General features: G+C 36.3%; 2 protein-coding genes across 3 annotated transcripts in view; both read right to left on the reverse strand.

Annotated features, from left to right (window-relative positions):
- LOC142984404 (uncharacterized) overlaps positions 1-3,136 on the reverse strand; it is a 37,409-nt gene extending 34,273 nt beyond the window's left edge. Inside the window, exons 1-3 of the mRNA XM_076131958.1 lie at positions 3,032-3,136; positions 2,572-2,795; positions 253-385 (exon numbers count right to left, since the gene is read on the reverse strand). Coding sequence (XP_075988073.1) covers positions 253-385; positions 2,572-2,686 — 248 coding nt within the window. The 5' untranslated portion in view covers positions 2,687-2,795; positions 3,032-3,136. The remainder of the gene's footprint in view (positions 1-252; positions 386-2,571; positions 2,796-3,031) is intronic.
- Positions 3,137-11,006: 7,870 nt separating this feature from the next.
- On the reverse strand, positions 11,007-22,501 carry LOC142984576 (spliceosome-associated protein CWC27 homolog). Of its 2 annotated transcripts, XM_076132309.1 has the most exons (10): positions 22,323-22,501; positions 21,816-21,924; positions 21,249-21,349; positions 20,608-20,758; positions 19,493-19,679; positions 18,860-18,990; positions 18,021-18,252; positions 17,323-17,526; positions 14,043-14,171; positions 11,007-11,170 (listed from the first exon to the last, which is right to left on the reverse strand). In XM_076132309.1, the coding sequence occupies exons 1-10, from the start codon at positions 22,362-22,364 to the stop codon at positions 11,020-11,022; spliced, it is 1,437 nt and encodes a 478-aa protein (XP_075988424.1). In that variant the 5' UTR covers positions 22,365-22,501; the 3' UTR covers positions 11,007-11,019. The 2 variants fall into 2 exon arrangements, with proteins under 2 accessions (XP_075988424.1, XP_075988423.1); XM_076132308.1 differs by lacking the exons at positions 11,007-11,170; positions 14,043-14,171 and adding an exon at positions 15,007-16,584.
- Between the last annotated feature and the right edge of the window lie 890 nt (positions 22,502-23,391).

Genomic DNA, 23,391 nt, shown 5'->3' on the forward strand with positions numbered 1-23,391 from the left:
TGTCATTGCGTTATTCGTCTAGTCTATAACCCTTTTCAGCAGTAATTATGGGTAATAAATTTATACCAAGAAAAGTCACCATTAATCTAAGTTACCAGTGCATAAGCTATAAAATCCACTATTGTAATAAAGAATATTTACAATGGTCTAAGCCTCTGCTCATCTCCATTTACAAAATAAATATTAACTTCAAGGAGCTTCAATCATGCTACTTTCACCAAATTTGTTAAAGCGCCATCTACACTAACTTACCCGTAATCGTAGCTTTGACATTGTTTGTCTTGTTTGCAGATCTGCTCGCACTCGCGCGTTGTTAGTTCAGTCACATTGCGGTAGATGGCGTCAGGTGGCAACTGTTCGCCGATCGATATTCTTTCAAAGCAATCTGGAAGAAAACGTAGAAAATTATAAAGTTTTTCATTAGTAGTTAATGTATGTGCACGATGGATACCCTTTTCTCATGCTATTCAGGACTTTGACCTTTTAAATCTGCTAACCATGACATAATTTAAATACCAGAAATTGCGCGATAGTGGATCAAGCCCTCTACCAAAACTTCTCATACATGTACAATCACGCCTGTTATTCCCGAAGGCGGAGGCAGATGTGTACGAAATTCAATCATTCATCATAAACAATGTTATACAGGGAGAGCCTATTGCCGTATACCAAACACTGGGCTATATTTGATAATATAATATATAGCACTTGCTTGACCCGGGAATCGAACCTGATACCTCTTGATCAGCTATCGGTTACACTACCGACTGCGCCTTAAAGGCAGTCAAACATCTCATATCTCTGATCAGCCTTTCTCGAACAGGCATTCTATACTAGATGTCCTCTTAACTAGGAGATACCCAAAAAAAATCCCATAAATATATGAGATCTTACGTGTCTTTCCAGTTAATAACACAGCTTGGGAATGGGAAGAAAAAAAACTCAGAAACTAAGACACCGTAAAGTTCTTGGTACTAATTATATCCCGGGGCGTGTTTCTTAGACACGGGTCGAGAAACATTGTATTTCATATCAAATTAAAGGTATTTTTAAGAAAACCTCAATTTAACAGGAAAGTAAAACCTCCATTTAAGACTTAAGAGACTTAAATAATAACTTATTCTATTTAACTGCACAGATATTTTCGTAAACATCCAAATGCCACTTGCGATGTATTATGTAAAATTTTAATGAACCCATTTCGCATTTCGGGAAGAGACTGGCCCAGCAGTGGGACACTAATGGCTTACCCTCTTATACATAAAAATATGTAAGTATATGAAGTTTTGAAATGTTTATAAACAGTTTTGTTTCTTTCACTCCTTAGCGAAATGAAAAAGAGAAAACATATTTTAGTAGTTTTTTAACTAAAATAGATTTATAGTGTGTTTTTGAATAAGAGGGTTAAATTATATAGAACAAATAAAGTACCTCCAAAAAAAGTTCTAACGGTGTATGAATAGTCAAATTCCAGGTTCCTCAAAAGTTGAGGAACCTAGGATCCTTCCTAGTAGGAAGAAAAGCTAGGCTAGACGATCACCGTCTGACACTTTCCCGAACGGGAATCGAATTGACTACCTTTAAGATATTCTAAAGGACCCCTAAACATGCAATTACTTCCACTGTGACTTATTTTGTATCAAAATAAATCCTATTACTATAATTGATATTAGTCAACAACACAACAAAGACAAACTATTTTATAACGCAATATTTACATAAGAATGTCAATTGTACACATTACTACTAAATTATACATAAAATTATAATAATTGACAAAACAATAGAATATTGTAATAATATAATTATATTATGATTTAAATTTTGTTAGCGGAAGTAAATGAAAACCAGAGGGCTCGCTCTAGAAAGACATACACAGATCATATCGGTGATGTCTTGCAAAAAGGTCAGGTGCAACTCGTAACCGGCGGTCCTGTATGACAACATGTATGGATGTGAAGCAAGGGAAGTTTGTAAGGATCGTACCAAGTGACGTTCTTTGGTTCTTGCCTACCCGTATAGGAAAAAGGCGTGATTTTGTCAACATTTTAAGATATTTTACGAAGTTGCCAAACGTTTGACTCAGTAGTTAACTTGATCACCTCGCCTCAATAACCACTGCGCCTGCGTGTGTTGGGTTCGAATCCCACTCAGGAAAAATATTTGTGTGATGAGTACGAGCGTCTGTCCTGAACATACATAACTTTACGCTTTTTATACCCCAAGGTGTAGGCATAGATGTATGAAATACGTCTTTTACAATGTTAGTCCCTTTAAATAGGGTGCGAGGGTTCTGCCATATACCGGGTATGCAGTCTATATGTGAATGTATTTCTTCATAAGACTTTCGAAGCTATGTGTGTGTATTAGAAATAAATATCACTTGCTCTAACGGTGAAGGAAAACATCGTGAAACCTTGCATGCCTTGTTTAAATTTATTGACGGTATGCAAAGTCCCCAACCCGCATTTGGCCAGCGTGGTGGACTCAAGGGTTAACCCCTCCCCCTCGTTTGAGGAGACCCTTGCCCTGCAGTGGGACAATAACGGGTTAGAAAAAAAATCTTCTTACCTTCAATAGAAGTTCCAAGTTGTGAATCAATCGTCAAGGTCTGGACCCCAGCCGCAAGCAGAACCGGGCACAAAACTAATACGTACAACATTTTGACAGACAAACAAACTAACATGCTCACTTTAAAATAAAACGGCCATTATTATAATAAAAATAATCACACTTATTTCTTAATTTAATATTGTATTGTATTTTTAGATTATGATACAAATAATTGCAGTAATCTGTAAGATAAGCACACAAATCGCGTTACATTTAATCCATTGCGGTTTTAACTTGTTAATTGTTGTTTAACTGTCGAATTAAAACGTCAATGGAACGCCAATTAATCTTCAAACGAAATTAACAGCGATAGCAGAGTACGATACAAAGTCTCACGACGTATTAACAAATCTATACCTATCTCTCTCCACACTATATAAAAGCACATGAGTAAAAAAGACAGAAACAATTACAACACAGATTTCCAAATTTGAAATTCTCCCGCGCGATTCCCACGGGCACAGAGTATAACACGCGAAACTTTTTTAAACTTTTTTTTTATTTTGGCGAAGGAAACACGTCCATTCGGTTTTAGATTTGCAAATATTATGGCGCAAATGCTTGGGAGTGGCTTGTGTCATGGTTCGATGCTCGGTGAACACTTCCTTGGCGTCTCATGTGAACCTTTAAGTTTGTTAATCGGGCAGGTAGATTGCTATAGATACGTATCGCGGATTTGCCCGTGATTTCTTAGGAATTTGGATTGCGTGCCGTTAATAGACAGTAGACACTTAGTTAAGTTTTATTCCTACATGTGTGTTTGGCCTATGATTTCTTTGTTTTAGCGTATATTCTGTAGAAAAACTATCTGAACTGTGCGATTTCATAATGTTTCATAGTGTTTCATCCCCTATTTAGCATTTTATGATGGGCCGAGTTTTAAACTATATTAATACAAAATTTCATCAAAATCGACACAGCAGTATAGCCGTTCAAGCTTAGCAGACAGACAGCCTCAGTCTAACCTTTATTCCAACTATGTTGGAGTCGGCTTCCAGTCTTACAAGATGCAGCTGAATACCAGTATTTTACATGGAGCGAACAAAATGTAACAGACATACAGATATTCGTATTTATAACATTACTATGTATTTTAGCGTAAGATGGTTTCACGCTCTAGCAATTTCAAGCAAAAAAATATAATAATTTAAAAGCAATCTTGTACTTTACACCACTTTGTGTGAATTTATTTAAATTATTTTAAAACTGCGAGATTGACAACCCTATTAGTTTATAGTTAGGGTTACCAGATAGAAAAACTAATTTAGTAATCATTTAGAGTGACTGACGTGCAGCGCAATTGTAGAATATGCGACTATCGAGTATTAGTCTCGGGTTCGAATACGGGCTAGTTAAAAAAATTGAACTTGAGCTTTTCTGTGAGGAACAACGAGATGACAGACAGTCAGCCAAACAGCGAAACCCGTTAAGGGTCCCGTTTTTAACCTTTTAGTACGGAACCCTAAAAACAACAATTTAAAACAATTTAAATTAAATACAAATGTTTATTTCTGAGACGATGATTCAACTGTAAAATGACGTCATTTTACATTACCCGTTTTAATTTGAAATTAAATAATTAAAGTTTACATTTTAATGCTATAATGCAGCCTTTATATTTAAGTTAAAAATACCTAGTTTAGTTTGTGACATAGTTTTTTAAAACCGTTGTAAGTTGTAATAAAGGAATTCATGAAATAATAGAAATGTATTTTTTATTGCCGCAGCAGTAGCTACTGAATCATGTTATAAATAACTCCCCATTTTGACAACCTCCCTGGCGCAGTGGTTTAGGTCGCCACGCCGCTACCATTGCGTCGCCGCGTCGGGTTCGATTCCCAAACGGAACAACTATTTGTCGATTCCACAAATAATTGTTTCGCGTCTGGTTGGACTTTGTGTCCTTTGTTTGTATGTTTGTTAAAGTCTGACACAAGAGCAATTTTTAGTGCGGGAGATGGCTTTTTAAAAAGAACAAAAGAAACCTAATACTTCTTTATCTATAGTAATGTAAGTACATACTACCAATTTGACCAAAAGGCAGTAATCAGCTCCGAAACATACTAAGACAAGAAGAGTTCACGAAAACACATCTAAAAGATGTACCTATATAATATAAGTTTTTATATACAGTTCATCATATAACGAGGGTATATAATTAATGGTCGTGTCCGTGTAACTATTAATTAACACAAAAAATATTTACCAGTTATATGCGTGTTACAGTTTGAACCGTTTTTTATTGTTTTAGGGTTACTTTGTCAGGCGTTTTTATTTTTAAAAACACATTTCTATATAATTTCTATTTTTGACTGCCTCCGTGGCGCAGTGGTTTAGGTCACCACGCCGCAACCATTGCTTCGGGAGGTCGTGGGTTCGATTCCCACACGGGACAATTATTTGTGCGATCCACAAATAATTGTTTCGGGTCTGGTTGTGCTTTGTGTCCGTTGCTTGTATGTTTGTTAAAAAGTCCCCGCGACACAAGAGCAATTCTTAGTGCGGGAGGTGTCTTTTAAAAAAAAAAAAAAATTGTTTAACCCATAACTGTCCCAATGCTGGTCAAGGGTCTTATCCTGAACTAGAGACGGGTTAGGCCTTCAGTCCACCATGCTGACCAAGTGTGAGTTAGAGACTTTGCATGCCCTCAAGAAATGCGTCATACAATCTTTTTTTAGGCATACAAGGTTTCATCAATATGTTTTCCTTTAAAGTTAGAGCAAGTGATCATTATTTAACGTTCTACCGGGCTATGAGGGTGAAGGAATAGAGAGTGTACCTGTGTATTGTGCACACACTTGGACACTATAAACAAAGTCCTGCACATTTGGCTGGATCAATTAAGCTGGCCGCAGTAGCCGGGTATCAGCTAGGATGACATTTTATGATGCGGTGCCGTTTATCTAAGGAGCAGATGAACCGATTTCGCTGATTCTTTGATCTTTGATTTTTCATAATATCACATGTATTACGAGGGTGGTTCTTGCGAAGAGATTTTTTCTTTAAATTCCAAAAAATATAGACGCTACGAAGTTAACAAGATGACCATGTAGTTGAACATTTATTCATCACAAAAATAAGGGCGAGTGAACGTAAACCACTGCTCTGCTTCTACCTTTACATATAACAGGCGTGAATTTCTCCTAAAATCCATGGAAGAATTTAGAATTTAGTACTAAAATTTACATCTAAAGAATCACGTTTTAAACCAGACTCGCACCTAGCTAAGATAAGATACATATCAAATGATTATACCATGTCTAGTACCGAAATAATGCTATATCGCGAAATTCCGTGTGAATGTTACACAAAAACTCTTTGTTTTCTATTAAAGATATATTAACTGTACATATTTACCGGTTTTTTGGCAATTTTATTTTGTAATTAAAGTAGAAATTAGTGGTAATTTACCGTTGATGCGTGAAGTAACTGGATTATATGATAAGGAAAGCTATAATAGCTTAGTTATAAGCATTCGTTTCTCACACAAAATTCCAATTACATTTATTTGCAGAAATTTGGTATAAGAGATGTTTTACAAAGTCTATTTATTGGTATCACGTATTTAGTCATGAAACTGACATGCAAATATTAAGCACGCATTAAGCATACCCACTTCTTTTTAAAACTAAAATAGTCTCATGTCAAATGGTACAGGGTTCAAAGCTTTCGTAAAATACCAACGACTTTCGAAAATCTCACTTATATTTCAGTTGGTTTTTCAGTGCAAGAAAACTTCTGTAAACAGTTCCTGAAAAAATACAAAGTTCTTCAACAGCACTTGAGTTTCAGTTTAGATCGGCATGCACGATTTATTTAAATTACTTTCTGACCCAGCGCCTTACCCATCACGCTTATCAGAGCTCATGGCTCAGTTAACTACAGCCGCGCGGATCGATCTTTGAGGTTAAGCTACGCTTACCGAGGTTTTTCTGTGGATGGGTGACCATCTTGTTACACATATCGAGTTCCTACGTTTTGGCACGTTAAATAGTGGGTCCAGGCTGTAATTTTCAGAGATCTTTGACAGTCGTTAACAGTAGTCAGAAGCTTGAAAGTCTGACAACCAGTCTCACCGGAGGGTATCGTGTTATAACCCAGGTAACTGGGTTGTGGAGGTCCGATGAGTCACTCCATGTAAAACACTGGTATTCAGCTGCATCCCGTGAGACTGGAAGCCGACTCTAACATAGTTGGAAGAAAGGCAAGGCTGATAAGTATGTTGTATCTTCTGGTCAAGTTTATTGTAGCCTTTTTGAAATAAGGGAGGTTAACTCAAAGCTGTATATTTTCAGTATACAATACATATTGCTTGAACAATAAACATGAACTGTTCAAGTAATTACGTTATCTCAAAAACAATCCTTTCTCACTCTTTGTTTATTGTTATTGTTTTCAGTCGTTTAGAAAGTATTCTAGCTTTTAAATAACTGTTTTTGACTTACCACAGTGTTTTCAGTAACTTACTTCAACACTAAAGCAAACATTCGTTCAGTAGTTATAGTCAAACTCAAGCTCATACCTCTATAGTAACCTGGGTGATAACACGATACCCTTCGGTAGGACTGGTTGTCAGACTTTCTAGCTTCTGACTGCAGTTACCTGGAGTCAGAACCTAGAAAGTCTGTCATAGATCTTAGAAAAAGACAATTGGCACCCCCAATTTAACGTGCCTTCCGAAACCCGTAGGAATATATAATACGGTCGCCCATCCACAGAACAACCTCGGCAAGCGTAGCTTAACCTGAGAAATCGATCCTTGCGGCTGTTGAAACTTAGCCAAGAGCTTTACATCTTAACCTCCTCTGAAACTAAGTACACTGTGTAATCCGCCAATTCTTCAACAAAAGTGTGAAACGAACTACAAAGGCGGGTCACTGACCTGTGTATTAATAACGAATTCGCTATCACGTTCTTAGATCTCGATAGGATCGTATAAAAACTTCTTTATGGTTTGTGGTCACTGTTTGGACGCCCATCATGTAAAAACAAAGAGTTACTAACCAGTAGTTACCATGAAATTATCTATCTACTATAGGCCGCCCGCGACTTCGCCCTTCCCGTGTAAATCCCGATTCCTCGGAAACTTCGGGATAAAAAGTACCCTATGTGTTATTCTTGGTATTCAGCCACCTATATACCAAATTGCATTGTAATCGGATCAGTAGTATTTGCGTGAAAGAGTAACAAATATACATACATACATTCTCACAAACTTTCGCATTTATAATATTAGTAGGATCTATCTAGTCAGCCCGTTTAAGGATCGTATCAAGTGGCGTTCTTTAGTCTATGAATGTGAAAAAGCTGTGTATGTATGTAAATACTTCTAACTGCCTCTGTGGCGCGGTCGGTAGTATATGCGGCTGCCGTGCGAAAGGTCTCGGGTTCGAATCCTGGGTCGGGCCAAAAAGTCTTTTCTGAGATTTTCTGTTAAGAGTTTCTTAGAGATTGCCCGGAGTTGGGAAGTTGAGGTCGAAGACCTCCGTGCCTCGGAGAGCACGTAAAGCCGTCGGTCCTGCGCCTGACCTCTCACTGGTCGAGTCGGTTATCCGTCCCACCAGACTTTGAGAGTAATGGAATAAGTAGAGAGTGTACCTGTGTATTGTGCGCTCACTTAGACACTATAAACAAAGTCCTGCACAAATGGCCAGTTTCAATTAAACTGACCGCCGTAGTCGTATATCGGCTAGGAGGACATTATTATTTTTAAGGTCGTTTAATAAGCCGCCAAAGATTAAATTCAGTTGTAAAGTTTAAAAGTCTCTCATACTCCTGCCACCCTTTTACAAAGGTCGTTAAATTCTCTACCTAAACTATAATTCGTACCACAAAAGGTTTAGCAGGTCATTGACGTCGTATCATAATGTTTATAATTGTAGTGGGTACTTGTAAGTATAAGGTGGGTCTGGTTTTATCTGACCATCAGACAACGGTCAGAGTTTACGGGTCACGAAGGTTAGGGAAGGGGGAGATTATCTCGATAATCCTACTAATATTATAAATGCGAAGGTTTGTGAGAATGTATGGATGTTTGTTACTCTTTCACGCAAATACTACTGAACCGATTACAATGAAATTTTTTATATAGGTAGCTGAAAAACCAGAATAACACATAGGCTACTTTTTATTCCGGAGTTCCCGAGGGATCGGGATTTACACGGGTAGGGTTTCCACGCGGACGAAGTCGCAGGCGGCCAGTAGTAATTAAAATATTTTTAAATGGTTATATAACTAAGAAAGTAAGCAATTTTATCGCCGCAAGTTGGTACGTCCCGTACGTAACTCGGTATATATAAGATGGTCACCCATCCACAGAACAACCTCGTCAAGTGTAGCATTACCTCAGAGCTCGATCCGCGCGGCTGTTGTTAACTAATCCACGAGCTCCTCTACACAATACGCAAGCTGAAAAGAACTGAAACACAAACATCGATATTTAATTTTCCCTTCACTAAAAACACAAACGTATTATTAATTTAATAAAATCCGCAAGTGTTGTCTGATTCTTTGATTGAGATAAGCGCATCGGTAATTATTCTCATTCATTGTTTCAGCGAGTGACTCATCTTTTTATAACGCTCTTAGTTCGTCTTGTTCGCTATAATAAGTGGTCGTAAAGTCTTGGGTTTACTGTTGTATGGTATTTTATAATACAGGGTTATCAACTTCGCTCCCTAACACGCACCCTTACGGGAAAGGGGGAACTACCGACCACGAATCAGTGCGGGGTAACGTCTTAGAAGTTTCCTACATGCGGCACGGGTAATCAATCACTTTTACAGTCAATCGAGGCGCCCATAGCCAGTTGTGCCCATCGGACGGTAAACGATCTGTGGGTTTAAGCAACCCTTGGCGCGGTCACACCATACATGAGTGACCGCATGATATTTGAACTGGGCGCCTCCGTGCTTCGGAGGGCATGTTAAAAGTTGGTCCCAGTTGTTATTTACTACTACAACAGTCGTTAAGCCAGGGAGGCTTGAACAACTTTGACACTAGGTTGACCATTACCCATACGATAAGAAGATATAAGAAGAAAACTGTTGTATGGTATTCTGTTATACAGGGTTATTTGTAAAACACCAGAAACCTCGCAGGATGAGATAGCTAACATCAAAAGCAACAACTTTTGTTCTAAAACTTTCGTCAATCAGCGTCCCTAGCGTATTCCGCGAGAACTATTCTCTTCAAGTACAACGTTCGCTACTCAATAGTTGGTACAGTCAGCTCCAAAAGTAGCTGATCATACTCAATCCTTTGAAACCCTATATACAGAAGTGTGCACATTATTCCATGGATAAAACATTTGCCATTGATTGAAATGTTTCTTTCTAACTCATTCTGCCTGATTTTGATCAGTTATTCAAATCAAATCAAATCAATTTATTTATGCAAACATGGGTACATTATTAGATGTTACAGTAATTGAAAGTAGCTTTTACCATATTTTATTCATTAAAGTTACGTAATACAGAGGATTTGAAAATACGAAGTTGTTTAGCTACTTTTGGAGCTGACTATAATACAAGCCACAGTTATACCGAAAACTTCTAAAAAATTTTACCTACCCACTATATTTTTTCTACCAATTTAGTGGTCAAATCTTGACCTCTCGCGATTTAGTGAGTGTAACAAACTACTGATAGAGCGATAAGTATGAGTTGTATAACAAGACGATAAAACCTAACGATCTGTGACGCAACGGTACATGCTTTGTTATACAGCTTTACGAGAGCTTTCAGCAAAAAAATATGTATAATTTTATCTCTTACTAGGTTTCGCCAGCGACTTTGTTCGCGTGAAAAGGTTTCCCGAAGCAAGAGTATCTTATTTGCGAATCTAGGTAAATTTTAGTTCAATCAGTGGAAAATCTAAGAAGGTTTATACAAACTTTCATCCCCTATTTGATACCCTTGGGGGAAGAATTGATCAAAATCCTTTCTTAGCGGATGCCTACGTCATAGCATCTACCTGCATGCAAAAGTTCAGCTCGATTCGTCCAGTGGTTTTGGCTGTGCGTTGATAGATTACTATGGCAGTCAGTCAGTCACCTTTGAGTAATAACATTACAATACTCGGGATGCAAAACCGAGACCTCATGATCGTATGCACAAATATCTAGACCACAGAGGTAGTTGTTATAGTAGAATATTAATTTACAACCAAACTATGTACTAGGTTTGGTTTAATACTGATTTATTACCTAGGCACATAATTTAGCCTATAATATGCTAAACATGGCCTCAATTTTTACTTAAATTTTCAACTAAGTTATATACATTTAGATTTAAGATGGAGATTGAATTATAACTGCATTATTTTCATCAACTCCCAAGCAGATACGCGACCGATGGAGATGTGTGGACCAACTATAAAATAAAATACAAAAATAACAAAAAATCTTTATTTCTTCTGTTTTTTATCTGACTTCTCTCTCTTTCGCTTGTTGATGGGGTTCCGTGGGTCGTAGATATCGAACCAGTCATCTCCTTTACTCGAGGCGTCCTTAGCGAGCACTGCGCCTTTCTCTTCAAAACGTAGTGTGTGGCCTAGCCTGGGGACAAAAATAAATTAGTTTTGGTTTAGCGGCGCATCTTCGTTCTTGTTTAATTTAGTTCCGTAACTAGCTTCTGCCCGCGACTCCGCACGCATGACATGATTTTGTGGTAAAATGTCCTCGTTTAGGAGCATAAAGTCAAAAGCGCGAAATGACAAATGATCGCAAATGGTCAAAAGCGCAGAATGTCAAAGGCGCAGAATGTCAAAGGCGCAGAATGTCAAAAGCGCAGAATGTCAAAAGCGCAGAATGTCAAAGGCGCAGAATGTCAAAAGCGTACATAGTCAAAAGCGCGTAATGTCAAAGGCGCACAATGTCAAAAATCATGGGGAGTCAGACTCGCGTTACTTTATGGGCCATGAAATAAAAACATATATTCAAATCAACAAAAAAATATTTATTTTTAATCTAAACGAAATATACACACATTTATTATTCCCTTATGTCTCATTAATATAAATCATCAAATTCAAAGTCAGCTTCTATCTTCTAGTTAGTGACACAGTGGCAACTAACAAATGTAAACATTCTTTAATAATCATAATAATTAGAAGGGGAAAATAATTGTGTTTTTACTTTTTCAAGATAAGTTGTAAAAATATAATTTTTTTTAGAAATTCTGGAATTGTAATTAATTTTTGATCAAATTTTTTTAAGTAACGTCTGTATCTTCTATCAAAATCAATATCACATTGTTTTCTTTTATTTTTTGGAGGAGAGTTGAATAGTGAATATGTTATTCTTCTATCCCAATATTTTGCTTCTCGCCGAAGTTTATGTATAAATAAATAAAAGTTAGGCTTTTTTGGGATTCTTTTGTTAACACGGTGGTGCCAGCCCTCAAGAGCATTCGTAGGTCTATGTCGTTGTTCAGCTACGCTTAATGTACTTGCTGATTGTTTAGGATACCAGGTATTTTCAAAATAAACTCGGAACTTTCTCATTTCTCGTGAGTCTGGTGCAGTATGTAGTATATGTTGCCATGTTTCGTGTATCCGGTTTGCAGGTAAAAGAGGAAGTATGGCGCACATCCTGGTTGTAGTTCTGCCTTCTTTCGATTTATTTAGCTTTAATTTTTTTGACATCCTCCACACAGCATCACTGTAATGGTGATAGCAGCCGGAAATTTGTACCGAAGGAAAAACATTTGATGCAGCGTTTAGAATACCTGTTTCATAATCGGATTTAAAAGTTACCATTTTAACACTTAGTTTATTTTTAAGGATATTAAACAATCGTTCATATATTGCCTGAGTTTTATTAATTAAAAGAGCATATGCAACTGGAACAATATTGGTATGAACCTCACTGGAGCCAATATCATAGTGGATTGTAAACAGTTGATAGTAAGGTTTCGGAGTACATTTGAAGGTACCATCTGCATAATATTTTCCAGGTTTCTTCATAATTTTCTTTGATATAGCTGTAGCAAACAGTAATATTTCGTGGTCCTGATGTATCAAGAATTCACTTCTTAAAGCTTCAGGTATAGTAATGGATTCTGGATTTTTGTGACTTAATGTATCTGTACATAAATACTTTTTGCGAGCACGACGCAAAGAATCTTTAAAAGATTTGTAAGTAATACCAAGGTCTTGACCGCTCTTTTCCATTATATCATGATTTGTATTTTCAACAATTTTTTGAATAGGTCCAAGATTTGTACATACTTACAGCTTTTTTTAAAATCTGTTTCTGTTTCAGCACTTCATTATCTAATTGGTCCGGTTGACATGTATGAAGAATAGATTCTCTCAATAGTTTTTTACTGTTATTTTCCGTAGTAACTGAAGCATTACATACATTTCGTCGCACACATCTCCATAAAATGGTTCCACTCTTGTTCGTTACATTTTTCGTATACCTATAACCACCACGTAGTAGTGCCAAGTTACCCTTCTGATTTGTAACTATCTCAAATTCTTGATCATCCATCACAAACTGCGAATATATGTGTAGCAGTAATGTTTTATACTAGTTTACAATAACGATTCACTATATATTATTTGTAATATATAACTGTAATCTTTATACTTTCTCACGTAATACAACACACCTCCTAAACAAAAAACTTGTCTCATTTGACAAGTCACAAACTTTTTTGAAACTACCCTCTAATAGTATAATTTATAATGAAATAACAGATTACGTTCCATTCTATCAAAACGATGTATTTTATTATGCTAATATTATGAAATACCAGGAAAATATTGAAGATGAGATAGTAATGAGGAAAAGTCAGCAATTATTAATTACGAGTACAATTAACATAATTTATTTAAACATACCTATAGTTTGGTATCTTTGAATAAGGGAAAGTAGTTAATTACCTATATTAACCACTATTTTCATATATAACATATTAATCTCGTTTGTCTCACTAATGCATAATAAAAATTTGTGTATATTTCGTTTAGATTAAAAATAAATATTTTTTTGTTGATTTGAATATATGTTTTTATTTCATGGCCCATAAAGTAACGCGAGTCTGACTCCCCATGATTTTTGACATTGTGCGCCTTTGACATTACGCGCTTTTGACTATGTACGCTTTTGACATTCTGCGCCTTTGACATTCTGCGCTTTTGACATTCTGCGCTTTTGACATTCTGCGCCTTTGACATTCTGCGCCTTTGACATTCTGCGCTTTTGACCATTTGCGATCATTTGTCATTTCGCGCTTTTGACTTTATGCTCCTAAACGGCCTAAACTGTTTCTTATGAAATTGAGCCTAGACATATAATAAAATACCCTATTGAAACAGGCATATATTTCTACAAAAATCAACTCAGAAACACCTGAAATATAAAAGCTTCTAAAGGATATATCAAAGCTATACAATAAAGCGACCAAATTATTTTTACTTACCAATCATCAGAATTTAAATTCTCATCATCATCATCTTTCTTCTCCGCTTCTCCTTCTGCTTGTGACTTTTCTTTGATAGCGTGCAGTTTGTTCTTGAATTTCGCTAGCAGTTGTAGTGTGAAATCCTCTCTGAAACAAAACAAAATATAATATTAGAATCAATAGCTCAGTCATAGTCAAGTGGTTTAAAGCATTCGCATTCCATGCAAGTAATCGGATTCGAACCCGAGGCAACACACAATAGCCGCGTCCACACTATGCGAGCAGCCTCGTGAGGCAATATCTGTCTCTTTTCTTTAAAATCGAAATGAGCGAGACCGAGATATTGCCTCACGAGGCTGCTCGCTTAGTGTGGACGCGGCTAATGACTTTTCAAAGTTATGTGTATATTAGATATAATTATCACTTGTTTCAATGGTGAATGAAAACATCGTGATGAAACATTTCATGCCTAAGAGGTTTTTAAATAGTTCTTGAAGGTATGCAGTCTCCAACTACACTTGGTTCGTGTGGTGGACTCAAGGCCTCCCTTCCCCTCCTCCATTCTGGGCGGAGACCCTCGCCCAGCAGTGGGTCAGTAATTGGATTAATTTATATAATTTTCAACATAGAAATTTGTAACAGTTAACTTCTTCAAAAGATAAGTGAGTAATTGTGAAAGTACTAATAAGCTATTCTAATTTCTATCAGAATATTGTTAATAGTAGCCTGGGTACAGTTTGAAGAATATTTTATACGCCTTTCATATAGAAATAATTGCTCATTGTAGGAATCGAACCCAAATTGCCACATAGGTAGTAGCTCCAAAGAGGTGTAAGTATTTAACAAAACTTATGTCTTTTGACTTCTATTTTTACATAATGCTTAGGTATAATAATATGTAAGGTTATGGGTTTTTTAATAATAATAAAACAAAGTAAAAATGGCAGTACATTTTTATTATAATAATAATAACAATCTTACATTATTGATTGTCTTTCATAAAAATATCAATTATTTATACTGATTAATAATTTGGCTACAACAGTAAGACGATTTCCTACCACTATCAAATATCGACTACTGAATAACTATCGAAAACCCTTATATGACAAATATATCAACGCCCCTAGCGTGTTCCATAGGAACTTATTTTTCAAGTAGGTTTTTAATCGCAAATATCTTGATAGTCGATAGTACTAAGTATCATAATCGCGTTACAGGACTAAAATAATAATATACCCGGCGACCTATTCTCACATGTCGGCGAAATTATGACTATCTTTGAAATTAAACCGCCGACATCAAGTCGCTCACATATGTCGGCGTGTTGGCGACTTTGGTGTATAGACATATTTTACCACTCGGCTATAACTAACATATTTTTATCCCTTTAATCCATACTAATATTATAAATGCGAAAGTAACTCTGTCTGTCTGTCTGCTACTCAATCACGCCTAAACTACTGAACCAATTTGCATGAAATTTGGTATGGAGATATTTTGATGCCCGAGAAAGGACATAGGCTATATATCATCACGCTACGACCAATAGGAGCAGAGTACCAGTAATGAATTTTACAAAAACGGGGAAAAATTTCACCCATTCTCTCTTATTCGACGCAAGCGAAGTTGCGCGGGTCAGCTAGTTTAAAATATACCTACACTTTATTCGTGACACGGTAATCAAACCTACCTAACATCAGAGAGACACTCATCTAAATCATCAGAATCATTAATTACAGCCTCATCCCACGGTCCATATTTATTATCCTTATACTTCTGCCAACTTACAAACAAGAACGGGCAATAGAAACTCAAAATCAGTACTACCAACATAAAATAAATTAACAACGTCATAGACACTGTATAAAGACCTACGACTGTCAGAAATAAAATCACGAAAAACAATATATTAAACAATTTAGTGTTTAAACAAGATTTAAACAATTGAGGACTTAAAACAAATAACAGAACAGATATAGTTAATAAAATAAATGCGTCAAACGGTGTCGATAATCGCGAAACGAGACATACTGAAGCGAAAATCGCCGCATTTATCGACAAAGAATTCGATACTATTGCCGCTGGGACGTTATAGTCGAAAAATATTAAATGGATTGTCAACATGATGACAGCCCAGGCGTAAATCGTGTCCGTACTCACCGTATCTGTCAAAGTGTGGAGCACAGGCGATAATAAATAACCTATAATTACATATACTAATACAGTTTTCATATGAGTAATTAACGCACTACCTTCAAAAGTTATATATAGTAAATAACTAATAAAACTAGTGATTATTGATATGTAAATAACGGTATATGTATGCACCCAATTATTGTACATATATACGAAAATCAAGGCATAAAGGACGCATATACAGAGTCTTAGGACAACCCGAAATGAACCTTGGATAGCTTGAAATAAGGTCACTTTTTCAATGTTCAAATTTTTTCTTAGTTCTTGAAGGAATTTCGTGTCTGTATGGTTGTCGGGATATTCTTGCTTCTCGTATAAGTTTTTCACCCAGGGTTTCCTACGTGTATTCTTCGTACGGGCCCTGAAATCGGTTCTTGAGTTAGGGTCTTGCGCTCTGCTTTTTTTGAGGTTATAACACTAATATCACGAGATTAAACGAATGTAAGAACGCGAGTAAAATTGCGGAACAAAATAAGTATAAAAATCTATATAAATAAAAATGAATCACCGAAATGTATGTACGCGCATAACTTCTTAACAATTAAACTCTATGGGATCGGTGGGATCAAATTTCCACGGGTATAAAATCAACGGGATAAAATTGTATAATACCCCGAAGAAAGTCGGGACAGTCTGCTAGTAATTAATGAAAATTAAAGACCATTTACTCACTAATATTTCGGATCATGTCGGCAAAGTATTGGAAAGTTCAAAATCGCACTACAGCTTTCAAAGTTAGGAACACATGGTTGATCAATGTAAAGATTTTTTGACGTTAACCAGTATTTTAGAACACTCGAATATTTAAAATATCGCGACGTATTTACATTGAATATCCTTATTCTAATATGATGACGTGCAAAATTTCAATTAAAGCTGGTCTCCTACGCGATATTTATTTTTTATTGTTTCTTTTTAAAACGAAACCTTTTGGTTAAATTAACATTAATACAGATATAATTGTTGATCCATTTAAACAACCAACCAACTAACCAACCAACCAACCATCCAACCAGCCATCCATCCAAACAGCCATCCATCCAACCAACCATCCAACTTCACACTTAAATTATACTACAAAAAAGCACAATATATTCACCTGGCTGCACCCTTCTTAGGTATCTTCTCTTTCTTCTTTCTATACTTCTCTTGTTCGTCAACGAACTGCTTAACCAGCTCATTGTCTTCTGCCTCTTTCTTGTTACTTCTGGACTCTTCTTCTGCTGCTATCTCTTTGGTCTTCTCTTCTTTAGCGCCTTTCATTTCTCTTTTGAGCTGTTTTATTTCGTTTTGGATTCTTTCTCTGTAAGAATAAAGAATTGTAGAGTACTCTATTGAAATAAAATCTCTTATTATTGTCCCACTGCTGGGCAATGATTTCTTCCCAGAATGAGGGAGGGGTTAGGCTTCGAATCCAACGTGTTGGCCAAATGCTGTGTAAGGTAAAGGATCTCTATGTTAAGCAACCTTTGACGCAGTCTTTCTTTAGATGGGTGACCGCTTAGTGGTATTTGAGCTGAGCGTCTCCGTGCTTCGGAGGACACGTAAAAAATCGGTACCGGTTGTTGTTTGTTAAGATAAAAGTCGTAAAGCTACGTCAAAGGCCTTTTGGGTAGCTTGAACAACTTTGACACTAGGTTGACCACTAACCATACGATAAGAAGATATTGTATGTATGTAGAAAATAAATAAATACTATTTTATATTATTAAAAAAAAAACAACTGCCGTACCAAGAATTGCTCTTGTGTCGCGGGGACTTTTACAAACATACAAACAACAGACACAAAGTACTAACTTTTCCTTCTTCCTAGCATCGTCTCTATCCTTCCCAATATAGTATTCTTCTTCGGGACTCTCTTCTCTCTTCACCCTCTTGCTATCTCCCTCTGGGCTCTTAGCGCGCTTGTTCAATTTATCTCTAATAGTAGACACTGTGGCCGCTGTCTGCTTGAGTTTCAATTCTTCTTGGCGTTTAGATTCTTCTGTTTGCTCTTCTTTGTCTTTTTGTTCTTCTTCTAACTCTAGTTCTAGAAGAGAAGTAAAATTATTTATATTGCTTCTACAAAAATGCAGAGACAGCCGAGTGGTTTAAGTTGCGCCTCACACGCAAGTTGTCGACGGTTCGAGCCAGACAAATATTAGGTCGGAGAAAAAGTCTTTTCGCATTATAGTATGTATGAACTTGTAATAAAATCTTTTCTCTACACAAAAAAGCTCGATATTTGGGTACCTCACGAGCTCACTGAAAGAAACCTAATGAACCGTGTACTCATTTGTGATTCTTGAAGCCAAAGAGATTTTATTACAAGTTCATACATACTATAATGCGAAAAGACTTTTCCCCGACCTAATAGTTGTCACTTGCTTTAACGGTGAATGAAAACATCGTGATTGCATGCTTTTCTTAGAACAATTCTTGAAGGTATACTAAGTCCCCTACCATCACTTGGCCAGCGTGGTGAACTCAAGGCCTAAACCCTCTCTTCTTAAAGTAGGTAATTGGTGTGTACTTCGGGTCCCAACCTGCAACCTCTTGCGTGGGATATACCAACTTATAACACTCAGGTATCACTACTTCTACCTATATAATTGTCATGTCTGTTTGTGGAAAGAAGTAAAAACAAAAAAAATTACCTGCTGCAGTCTTCTTGCTTAACTTAGGGTCTTCTAGCAGGTCGTGAGTAGACTTGGGCTTGCCGCGGTATTCGAGAGCCTCGCCTTCGTCTTCTTCTGCTTCCTCGCCGAACGATAGCAGACCGAAGTTTCTAGAACATAAGTATTACTTAAGTTTTATTAATACACATTTAATTATTTATACGCTAACTTATGCCTGTGACTTGGTCCACGGGAAAAAAAACTAGGTTGAAACACACGTGTTAGTCCAGGTTATAATCTATCATATTATTGTATCAAATTTATTGAAAATTAGCATTACTATAGTTAAGCCCACGTCTGTGCCACTACTGGGCAAAGTTCTCCTTCCAAACGAGGTAGGTATCAGGCCTTGAGTCCACCACGCTGACCAAGTGCGAGTTACGGACTTTGCATGCCCTCAATAAATGTCTTAAACAAATTTTAGGCATGCAAGGTTTCCTCACGATGTTTTCCTTCACCGTTAGAGGAAGTGATAATTGTAATTATCTATTACACACATAACTTCTACATGTGTTGCCTCGGGTTCGAACCGTCGACCACTTGGGTAGGAGGTGCCAACTTATACCACTCGGCTATATAATACTAGAATAGATATAAATTAACACAACATACTTAACCCCCTGGCGTTCCTTCTTTTTCTTCTTCGGCGCGTCTTCCTTCTGCTCCACCACCCTCGGCACGATGTCAGTGAAAGGGTTGATGATGACCGTAGTGCTGGTTATTTTGTGAGGGTGTTCCGGACGATCGTCAGCGTCGATCAGACCTTCTGATAGTTTCAGCACGTTGTATATTGTTTCACCTGTTAAATATAATTTTGAACATTAGTAGTGATAATTTTAGGCATAGAAAGGTTTTAGACTAGGATAATCTAATATCGTTATCGATATAAAGCAACCTTTTACTCATTATAAAATGCATTTAACAATAATCTTATTAATAAATAGCTAGCCCGTGCAACTTTGCTTGCGTCACTGGGAGAATGGGTAAAAATTTTCCCATTTTTGTAACGTTAATTACTGGTACTCCGCACCTATTGGTCGTAGCGTGATGATATATAACCTATAGCCTTCCTCGATATATGGACTATCTAAAACTGAAAGAATTTTTCAAATCGGACCAGTAGCTCCTGAGATTAGCGCGTTCAAACTAACAAACAAACAAACTAACAAACTCTTCATCTTTATAATAAACTAGCTGACCCGCGCATCTTCGCTTGCGTCACATAAGAGAGAATGGGTCCGAATTTTTCACGTTTTTGTAACACTTTTTTACTGTTACTCTGCTCCTATTGGTCGTAGCGTGATGATATAAAATATGCTTTTTTTTTCACGAAAAATATTCTCAAAATTATTTATATCTCTTAATATAACGAAATCGCGCTAAAGCATATCCGCCATTGAAACAGTTGCCATGACAACGGAATTTTGTTAATTCAGTGTCATTATAATATTGAATATTCGCGACTTCGTTCGCCACCTGAATTTTACCGGGAAATGCGTCATTTTCCCGGGGTAAAAAGTAGCCTATGTCCTTTCTCGGGTATCAAAATATCTCCATACCAAATTTCATGCAAATTGGTTCAGTAGTTTAGGCGTGATTGAGTAGCAGACAGACAGACAGACAGACAGACAGACAGACAGACAGACAGACAGACAGAGTTACTTTCGCATTTATAATATTAGTATGGATTAATAATTAGCATAGATATAATTCAATATAAATCTCACCTGTGACTTTCCCAAAGATAGTATGTTTATTCTGCAGCTCCGGCGTGGCGGCGAGAGTGAAGAAGAATTGCGAGCCGTTGTCGTCTTTGCCAGCGTTCGCTGAACCGACCAGGCCTCGACGGTTGAAGCGGAGACGGGAGTGGAATTCATCCTGATTGAACAAACATTAATTTAAATCAGTGGTTCCCAACCAGTGGTCCGTGGAAGTCGAAGTATGGTCCGCAAATGATTATACAATTTAATATTCTCAGGATGATTAATACACTTTATTTTTAATATACTAACATAGTGGTCCCTGCTAACAAAAATTATACAAAGGTGGTCCCAGACTAAGAAAAGGTTGGAAACCCCTGATTTAAATGAATAACCCTAGGTTGTCTTGATTGTTCTGCACCTACAACTAAACTGTTACACTGCACCTAAACTGTTTCCCAGATTTCCCAGATAAGTTTTAAAAACTAGCTCATTAAACTTAGTATTGAACGAGAGTAGATCACAAGAGAGGATCCCCACTAGATGGTTGGACAACATTATTAAATGTGTAGGGTGCTATGGACGAGACAAGTGCAGGAACGTATTGAGGAGACCTATACTTAATAGCAAGTGGAAACATGCTGATTAGTTATATTGAATTAACTCACTTTAAAAGGAGCACCATAGATCGATTCACCACCAGTTCCATCACCGTTAGGATCTCCACCCTGCACTATGAATCCTGGCACGACTCGGTGAAATATTGTACCTGAAAATTAATTACAATATAAGCATTCTCAACATACAAATAACTAGTACAAATTGTAACTAATTTGTACTTAATATCACTATATGATCAATATGTATAAATCTTTTTCGGTACTGACTGATGGATAACACACAGCCAAAACTAGTGACCATAGAAACTTGAGATTAGGAAAGAAGGTTTGTTAGGAAATGTAGAGGAACAAAGAAAGGACCTTAGAAAAATCCACTCTAAAGGGGGTGAAATTCCACATGGCCTAGGCACAGGCAGAAAGCTATAAAAAGAACAATATAAATTATAAGACAATAACCTTACATTATGGAGTAGAATTGAACAATGTCTCAACATTGAAGAATTGAAAGGTAATTTATTCTGTTTAGTAATGTGTTCCGTAATATGTGAGACTAACATTGGTGTATTTCAAAAAAACTATTGCCTATATGTATGTAATTACAATTATCTAATTTACCATTGTAGTATCCTTCCATACATAGTTGTATGAAGTTCCTGCAAGCTTTCGGAGCCTCTTTGGTCCATAACTCTATGTCTATCTCTCCTGCTGTGGTTTTTAATAGCACCTGTGGATTATAAAACAAATGGTAGCGATACAAACAATAATGTAGAGACGAGAAATGTATTTACTTTCTTAACTTTGAAGAATGGACTGTTGCACAGGTTAGCACTATTGGAACTTCAATATTAATGAAATTGGTAGATTTACGGTTTCGTTATTAACCTCTAGAAGAGTTGATATTAAGAACTAAGTCACAACGACGCAAGAACCAGTAAAATCTTGGAAAGTAGTGATATTTATAACCTTTTCAAAATACGATTATGTTTTGTTATTTATCGCATTCAAAAGTAAAATTTATTCAGGTACATCTGATTTATATATAATACAGTTTTTTTATGGTACAAAACTGTGTTTTATGAAGAAGAAAAACGGTAAAAGTAAAAATAAGTTGGCTGTACTTACTTTGCCTAGTGCAGGCGGTTCTTGTATATAAATGTTACTCATTTTGTGTTTTTCACGAAGAAATACTTATAAACTACACTTTTAATGAGGTAAGTAATACCTAAAACATGTTATTTACAAGAAATTACAATTCTTAATCATTTGTCCAAAATCTAAACAATTCGGTTGATGTGTCAAACTGAAATGACATTTCGTGTAACTGTCATTTTTATCGAAACTCTTAATTACTTTGAAACCACATCTTTTAAGACTTAACTTCCGAATTTGATTTTTCTGCAACTACTTATTGATTTTGCACTTGTTATGTTTCTATCGTTATATTTATATTAAATATTTTTAACCCTACTTAATATCTGTTATCTGGATTGAGTATACTAACGCCTGAATTTAGAACTCGAATCTTGAGCCTATACAACTGATTGCTATTATACTTTTGGTAGGTTCTTTGTGTATATTATAAGGGGCCTAAAGTACATTTAACGATTGTTAAGTTATTCTCTTTATCCAATAATCTTATTTACTTGATTATCAATGCTATTGATAGTTCTAACAACTACACCTAAATAAAATAAATAAAAAATACCTATCCTTGTCGTCTTCCGCCTATTCCTAAGGTGTAGAAATAAGATAAAACAGTATAAGTAATATAGATTTTTAAGAAAATTGAATGTCCAATACTTTTATCTTCAGTCATAAGATTATTAAGAAAGATTAAAGTTTAAAATAAACCCATTAAAATAATCTTTACCTAATCAAAATGCCTAAGCGTCTCGCCTATTGATCGTCGTCTCGATCGCAAGTAAAGGTCATCTGTATGTGGTAATAACGTTCTCGTTTCATGGTGTGTCAGTTTTTATACGCGTTTTAGAACGACGATGTTAATGGCTTGTTTTTTATTCAAATATAAAGTCAGTAATGGAGCTAAAATAGCTTTACTTGCTTATTTTTACATGAGCTGTGAAATTGAAAGACAAATCACTAATTAAAAAAACCAAAATTTACCTAAGATTATAAAAGCAATGTACCTATTACAATACGACTAGCAGTCGATAATGTCCGACTACTGATC

The sequence above is a fragment of the Anticarsia gemmatalis genome, chromosome 27 (assembly GCF_050436995.1).
Source record: "Anticarsia gemmatalis isolate Benzon Research Colony breed Stoneville strain chromosome 27, ilAntGemm2 primary, whole genome shotgun sequence".
In the NCBI taxonomy this organism is placed as follows: Eukaryota; Metazoa; Arthropoda; class Insecta; order Lepidoptera; family Erebidae; genus Anticarsia; species Anticarsia gemmatalis.